General features: G+C 40.7%; 1 protein-coding gene across 1 annotated transcript; it reads left to right on the top strand.

Moving 5' to 3' along the window:
- Nucleotides 1-3,651: 3,651 nt before the first annotated feature.
- LOC133378792 (taste receptor type 2 member 1-like) lies at nt 3,652-4,557 on the top strand. Its single transcript, XM_061613415.1, has one exon. It carries the CDS (start codon nt 3,652-3,654, stop codon nt 4,555-4,557), a length of 906 nt encoding a protein of 301 aa, XP_061469399.1.
- Nucleotides 4,558-8,551: the final 3,994 nt, after the last annotated feature.

Here is an 8,551-nt window from a genome sequence, read left to right as displayed (position 1 = left end):
CCTGCATGTTCCATCTCTACTTGACAGCATTAGTATAGTCCACCATTTCCCCAGATCCACTTCTTACATTGTGGCTGCTATCCTATATCCACTGGCCTGGAATCACATGCTGTTGAAATCAATGGGACTTACATTTGAGTAGCCATCTATAAGGTCCCTCTGAATAATTTTTTTTGGCAGATATTAATCTGAGGGTTGGCTACCTGATTCATGTAGCATTGCTGTATTCTAGGATAAATACACCGAGCCATTGTCAAGGATATGGAAACGAGTAACCAGAGAGCTCCATGAATTTGCATGGTTTTTTGCTCTGTTTATAATATATTTAAAATAAGAAGCCAAAGTTCTTCTTACCTCCACTCCACTGCTTTGGAAGGGTGCAGTCTACTTATACAGGACAGGAGTCTGTGTGAAGGCTGGAAAACCATATTTTCTTCTGCGTTTTTGTTTGAAAGTGGCTTGGCCACTTTCAATGAATTTATAGTAAAGGTAATTTTCGCCAAATGGACTCAAAAAGGGAGGTTGTCCTCCAGAGAACAACTCAAGCTCAGCCTAGGTGTGTCTAATTTATTGAGCATTATCTTTGACATTGTGAGTAACTTTGCATTCCACAGTGCTTCTGCCCAGCCCTCCATGGGCTGTGTTGGGGGTTCCCCATGCCAGGATTGTTTCTTACTTTTTTTTTGTACTTCTACAAACATAGGGGTGCCCATAGCCTACTGATATCTTCCCTCTTGTAAGTAGATGGTGCTGATGGCTACATAAGGTCTGGCGCTCAGCCAATAAGATGTCTATTAGTATATATGATTATGATGATGCCGTGTATATCTACATATACGCTGTGATACCTGCTGACTTCACGAAAGAGGAAGATAGTGGACAGTGACATGCCAAGGGAGGGTCAAATAAGTAGCATATGTTTATTTGGAAGACACCAAGTCTATTCTTCCCAAGAGCCAGTGTGACTGGCTTTGGCACATCATTAGCACAAGGTCCTGTTTGCACAGTTACAGCTCCACATTAAAGTACTGAGGAATAGAAAATGTGGCGACTTACTGGTGAATTTCCTTGTGGAAAAGACATCAGTGCTGTGTTGCCATGGGTATTTTCTTAGTGCAGTGGTAACCTTTAAATAAATAAATAGCACCCAAAAGGCTTTTCAAACTCCCTTGGCTGAAGAAAAGGCCCAGCAGAACCATATGCCAGAAGTTATAAGATGTAATACAAATTCTTAGCAGTCAACTTTTTTCTCTAAGGAAACGTTGAGGGGCACAAATAAGAAATTCGTATCTCAGGAGGGGGCCTTTCCACCCGTGTTTGTGAAAGTATTCAGCAGCAGCTCTTCTGAAGTACCCTGATGTCCTGCAGACAGTAATGGTTGGCAGGCAGCATTGCTTATCTGGCTTCCCGTTGCCAGAGTCGCTGCCTGTTGCTGAGAGGGAGAAGGGAAGTGGTGAGAAGGTCAGTGTGGCACATCTGCAGCCACAGCAGAGAACCTCCCTGCTACTTTGCCCCTTCCCCTCTTGGTAATAGGCAGGGGCCCTGGCATTGGGCAGCCAGGTAACCAATGTCACCCCACCCTGCCCTGACAAGTGCTACCACCTGCAGATGTTGTTGGACACCAACTCCAATCAGCTTTTGTTACTCTTTTCTTCTGCATCAAATTCAACATTGTGGGTGATCTCATTTCCTGTGCACTCAAAGCACAACATACTTATTACACGTTAGTTTGCATTTTACATGTTATTTACGAAGGCTGTTAACCATATCCCAGGGCAACTGAAGCACAGAGGCAATGCAAGAATTCGAGGTTTCAGGAATCTGATAAAAGGTGCTGTCCTATGCCTATTGGATCCTCAGCTGCAATTACAGCAATGCAAATTAAGAATGGATATAGTTACCACTGTGCCTAGATTGAAGGCACATATTTGCATTTCCTGTTCTGTAAAACAGCAGCAAACAAATCCGTGTGTTTTTAACACACTAAATAAACAAAAAACTATAATAATTTGACAGATAAAACTGCAATCGATAAAGCTGCAATCCTATATGCACTTACCTTAGAATAAACCGACTGAATACGGTAGGATTAAATCCCAAAGATTCCTAGGATTTGGGCTGTGTCTGTTGTCTCAAAGACAGACTTCAAAAGGTAAGCTCTTTGGTATGGCAACAGCTTTTTGAACAAAGTCAAAAATCTTACTGTGAATGTGACAGGCAATGAGGTCTTTTGAGGAAACTAAACAGAACAGAACAAAAACATTTGACAATATTAAAAATGTCTTCCACATTGTGAATATACTGTGGGTCAGTACAGAGCTGGAGATGATTTGTTTTATTGTAAATTTTTGTTTTACAAAGAAAAATATAGAAACTAAAGATTCTACAAAAATAAGTCATACAAAATGAACGTTATTAGCCCAGTACATCACATGAGGAGCCTGTGTCTCCATAAAATAGTTATCTATTTGTTGCCCCTCTCTGGTTCGGAACAAGTTCATCAATTTCACCATTGAAATATGCTCCCACAACTTTACTATCCAATTATCTAATGAAGGGGAAGGTTATCTTCTTCCATTGTGAAATAGGTGTAAGCCTGGCCACTGTAAGCAAGTAAACCATCATCTCCCTATCGTCCTTTAAAAACTGATGTTCTATATAGCCTAAAAAAACTGTTAGAGGATTATGAATGTATAATTCATAATATTTTCTATTTCAGATCAAACTTTTGCCCAAAAAGATTTTATTTTAGGACATGACCAGAAAATGTGAATTATATATGCATGTGTATTCCTACACCTCCAACATTAATTGTTGCTTGTTGGGTATATTTGATTCAGCCTAGCAGGGGTCAAATACCACCTGAACAAAAGTTTGTGTGCAGCTTAAATCAACTCCCGTTCAGTTTCTTGTCCAGAGTTGGAGCTGATTTAAGCAGCAGCAGACATTAATGATGGAAAGATTCGTGAATTTCAGTTGTCTCGGTTTCTCATTTTTCCAATCATATATTCAGTTCTCCACATTTCTGCAGCAATTTGCAATTTTTTAAAGAAAAATCCTCATGAAAATTCTTTAGCACTTCAGGAGGTTATGTCTCTGAGTAAGCACATTTTTGTCGCCAGTTTTGACTAATGTGCACATTTCTGCAAGCAATTTATCTTCATTTAATGCATTTTCGCATGTTATTTTCACAAATACATACATTTTATGCACACTATGTAAGCAAGCCAGTTCATATATTTCAGATCACATTTCTTGAGGTGGTTCTCCCTTGTTTCATTAGGGAGTATTTCTAGCTCCTGCTATTCTTTACCTACAGAATAAAATTTGCACCATTAATAAGTTTGTCTATGGCAAACTTCTTTTGCACAAAACCACCAAAACAGAGCAGTAGTCCCAATTTATTCAAAGTTGTGCAACAGGATGCCCTTCTTTAAATATTATAAACCCCACTATCCCAGAGAGAAGCCTTAGAGAAACAGGCAGCCCAAAAGTCCCATTAATTTACATAGTTTGATGCATAGTTCATTTGCATAGTTCCCAGGGCATTAAAAAGGATGATGCAGATTCTCTGCCTCACCTGGACTCCCAGCTCAACAACTTTGGTCAGTGAAGGTCTACTTGTATGCCAGTCTGCAAGAATCAGGAGATATGCTTTCTCCCAAAATCATTGCCTTTCTGGTGGCAGTAACTGACTTTGCCCTCGGTGGGCTCATCTCCAATGGCTTTATAGTTGCAGTGACAGTCATGGAATGGGCTAAATGCAGGAGTCTTGCTGCTAGTGAACAACTTCTTCTGTCCCAGGGTATGTCTAATATCTGCTTCACAGGTTTTCTAACTGCACTGTCCGTTTGTTACTACTCGCCACCTGATGTCAATAACTACTTAAAGTCAGGAAAGCTTTATGTCTTTGCCATCTTTGCTGTATTCTCCCGGTTCTGGCTCACTGCCTGGCTCTGTGTCTTCTATTGCATCAAGATAGTGAACAGCACCCAGTCCCTCTTCCTTTGGTGCAAGCTGAGGATATCGCAGCTGGTGCCCTGGCTCCTTGTGGGATCTCAAGTCTTCTCGTTGCTAGTTACCATTTTTGCAATGCAGAGTCTTCATACACAAACCCAGAGCAACAGAACAAACAACACTACAAACATGACCGAAGGACGGACTGAATATGCGAGTTATTTCAAAATCTTCTTTTTAATTACTGGCACTGGCTGTCCCTTTCTTCTGGTTTTATGTTGCTCCATTAAGGTTGTAGCCTCACTCTGTAGACATGTCTCCCACCTGACAAGTGCAGAATCCAATCTGAGGAGCCTCCAAACAGAAGCTCACATCAAGGCAGCTGGGGCAGTGCTCTTCCTCCTGATCCTTTCCATTATTTTTTATGTGGTACAGACCTTGCTTATAACCGACGTATACGTTGAACAAAATATATTTGCTTATTCAGTGTGTATAGCAGTGTTGCTGATGTACTCCCCTGCTCAGGCTGCCATCCTGATGTTGGTTAATCCCAAGCTTAAGCAGGCAGCTGCCCGGATGCTTCCAAGAGCAAAGACTTAACCATTCTTAGGGCTACTTCCATTCTAGGTCACACCGGAAATTGTGTGCTTAAGTTCCTGGTTTTTGTTTTGAATGTGTTGTGTTGTGCTGTTAAACACATGCTTGTTATTCCTAAACTGAAAAATATCAATAAAAAGAATTATTTTTATTTTTAAATATAGCCAGCTCTGGGGGCCAAAACTAGGTTGGGACTAAGGCGTGGAAGGAATGGGGAACTCTAACCCTTTGCCCTCCTATATGTTTCCAATCAGAATCATCTCCCCCCCCCAAATTAGGAGGAAAGCTCCTGTTGGCCATGTGGACACTTTCCTCCCAATGCCATTCCAATTGAGGGGGGAATGGTTAAAGACCCCCTTCCCCCTTGCCACAGTCCCAATCCAACATTGCCTCCTGCCCTCCAGTGCCAGCTACTTAATTGTTCAAAATCAAGCACCCCATATCTCTTCAGACTCATCGGACAAGGACTCACAACTTAAGAATTTACACCAGACATTCCTCAAACTTTAGTACCCACACAAGGAAGGGGAAAATTTGATGAACAAAGCCAGACAGCTTCCAAGAAATAATCTGCTACAAGACAGAAAGACCTAGAATATAAAATAACAAAATACCACTTCTTGTCACTTACAGTTCCCAGCTGAAATCACTCACACCTATCATCAATTATCTATATCCCATTCTGGAAAATGGCACTTCCTTCTCACAGGCCGTGTAGGTGGGTGGCAGCTTTGTTCTTCTTTACAGATATCCCTAGATTTCAGTTTCTGGTGAGCTACAACATGTTAGGTCCAAACCCAACACGCAAGTCGCCCTGTCAACCCCAACTCGCTTATTACACCCGGGAAGAGTGCGGAGTTGAGTGCAAATGAACCCACTATCAGAGATCAAGTAACACGAGACAAAAACCTTTGCAAAGGGGACCCAATACTTACAAACCGAAGCAGGCCAGCATGGGAACCTCGTTTATTGGTGTTCTAGGGTTTATATAGGCTTACCCCGAAGTTTACAATATTGGGCTCACGTCATAAAATACAAAAGAAGCAAATGCTAAACATTATAGCTTTGGGGTATATGCAAGGAGGTAAAGGGGTACAGGGGGAAGGATTAAAGTGGAAACATCAAGACTATCTCTCAGACTCTATGTCTGCATACTTCGCATGTCCTTGAGATAAGCACTTTGCATGAACCGATAAAGAGAAGAGTAAAGGGATGGCCGGCTGCAACCGGGCGCCCCATGAGTAGGAGACAGACATGAAAATTACTATGCTTGCATATCAAAGGGTTTCACAAGTCAAGATCTGTGGGGCAGCGGAACAACTTATAACATTTCTATGCAAGGCACATTTATAACAATAAACAAGGTCATAGGCATGGATGTGATATGAGAAACACATAATAGTGAAGTTTCCAGCTCAAACCGGCTTTTATTATTCGAGCCACTGGAATGTAGGTAAGGGTCAGGTCACCAGGAAATAAACCGACATTTTATATCAAAAGTCAAATAAAGGCCACTTTGGTTCTACTTCCCATGATGCTCAAGCTGGTTTAGGTAAGGCAAGTGAACTTATAAATTTTACTGGCACTGGGGGTTTAAGTTCAATCCTAACAGTCCCCCCTTTCAGCCCTGAGAGACTAACTAGTCTCTCAGGTAGCTGTATTACCTTGCTTAGGTTGCCAAATCGGTCTCAAAGCCATTTCCATGTAAGTTGGTTGCGGTTTTCGGAAAAATGACAGTGTGAGCTTGTTTATACAGACTGAGGCCAATTGCATCAAATTTGGAATAGCAGATTGAGGCTTTCGGGAAAATGAAGAAATCAGCCTATGCAGGCAGGCGGAAGCAAGCTGGATTAAATTTGGGATGCATTGTATACAGCAACAAACAGCTATTAATAATAATACTATAACTATTACAACATAAAACACAATCTTGCGTCAGTCTGCTCAACTCCCTTTTCAGTACATCGACCAAGGAACTGTCAAGTATGACTGGACCTTTTGATACTACTAGAATGGCCCGTTTGTTTGGTTTTGGTCCCTAAAACTAAACTCAGAGACCTATAGACATTAACTGAATAACTTTAGAAATACATTGCAAGTAACAACATCCAGTAATAATAATAATAAAAAAAATGATTACTATAATCACATAAAACAATATCTTCTGCCAGCTAGACCAAAATTCACAGAGCCACCAAGGGCCAGCAGGCATTTGGCGACCCGTTAAGCCCAATAGGAAAAGAACAAGTCAGTGACCAAAGGAAAATCAAATGCAACAAATGCTACCATCTCAACAGTAATATTACCTTACCCACTGTTTTATGTCCCATTCTTCAAAGTCCAATTGCCATTTTCAAGTGGGTATATCACATGTATTGGTCACACAGACCTCACCTCTTACTAAACCGCTTATCACCAAGCCCTCCTCTACCTCCTTTAAGCTGTAGCAGGAAGCAAAGGAGACTGTACTCCTTAAGTAACAAAGGGGACTCCCACTTATCCATGTGGTGAAGTGTGTGTTCCTTGTTTTGGTTGTCCCTGTCTCCTGTAAAGTCCAGGCCAGTGGGGGGGTCTCAATATAAGAAGACCCCCTATGTCTGTATATTTTCCGATATGTGTGCTTCTAGTCAAGAAAAAAGGAAAACTAATGCTATTTCTAACGAGCAATGGGATTCCCTGTGGATGGGGGTGTATCCGCCAAGGATTAAGATAACATTTATGCGACAGCGTTTAACTCTGCCCTTGTTTTTCTATGCACAAAACCTCTGGAACGCATTACCAGCCGTGGGGGTATGTGTGAGTTGGGGTGGAAGTTATAGCTCTTGGCTTTTGCACCTCCTAGATTCCACTTGAACCAAAACGGGGTTAGCCAAGCCGTACCACTCCCTCCTTTTATGTGAAAGGCAGATGTACACAGATGACCTTTCACATATTAGCAAGCACCGTTCTGCCCCCTGGCTCCAATACTGACTTCCAGGGTGTGACTGTGCCATATGAGATGGATACACATTACAAGGGCTAATTAGACAAAGATCAGAATTCAAAATCACCACAATGGGGTGCATTATAAGGGTTAAACCTTCTTTGGCATCCTTATCCCAGCCAAACAGGGAATTCCAAATACATCCATGTTACTATATCTGTGAGTGCTTATCTATAATATAAATGACTGTATGGCAATCATGTGCTATCTAGAGTGTACTTGCTCCCCCCTTTGTTTAACTGCTTCTAATTGTTTCTGTACATAGGATGAGAAAGTAGTGTCTGAAGATCAGCTAGGTCATAACCTAATGTGATGGGTTTGAGGTGTTGAAACAAATCTGGATTGACTAATATTCTCTGGATGATCCATACAGGGACTTTAAATGGAAAATCACATCCTACCATTTCCTTAATACCACAAAGGCATCTATTGAAATATTAGCATAGGTTGTGTATAGTACTTATCAATAACATCATAATCACAAAATGTTCTAAGGCACATGCACCCATGTCCAGAATATACAATAGTTGAACTTAATTCATTTCTTAGCATGAAAAAGCCATAAGATACATTAATCATTTTGAGAGAAAAGCAATCTTGATGGAATTCCAAACTATCATCTTCCTAGATTCTTATGGTGTTGACATCCATTCACATTAATTGTTACCTATTCCTAGCCATTGTAATGACAGAGTGAGAAAGTAAACAAATGGGTCAAAACTTCACATTGATGAACCTCACATCTGAAGTAGCCAAATTCAGTAAACCCCTATTACAGAATCACTCAGAAGGATTTGAAAAGTAAAAACATCTAAAGAACAAAACAGCCATAACATATAAATTATGAAGAGAAAACAATAACAACAACACATTCTTAAAGGACAATGCATAAACAGTTACATTCAATATTACATGGAAATATTACAAAGAAAACAAGTAAATAAAACAAATAAACACACTGTGGGATGGCTTGCACAAAGTTCATCCTGTTCCTGTTCATGTTCAGTTACAGCT

The sequence above is a fragment of the Rhineura floridana genome, chromosome 3 (assembly GCF_030035675.1).
Source record: "Rhineura floridana isolate rRhiFlo1 chromosome 3, rRhiFlo1.hap2, whole genome shotgun sequence".
Classification (NCBI taxonomy): domain Eukaryota; kingdom Metazoa; phylum Chordata; class Lepidosauria; order Squamata; family Rhineuridae; genus Rhineura; species Rhineura floridana.
Note: the sequence above shows the minus strand (reverse complement) of the source record. Positions and strands in the feature narration are given on the sequence as shown.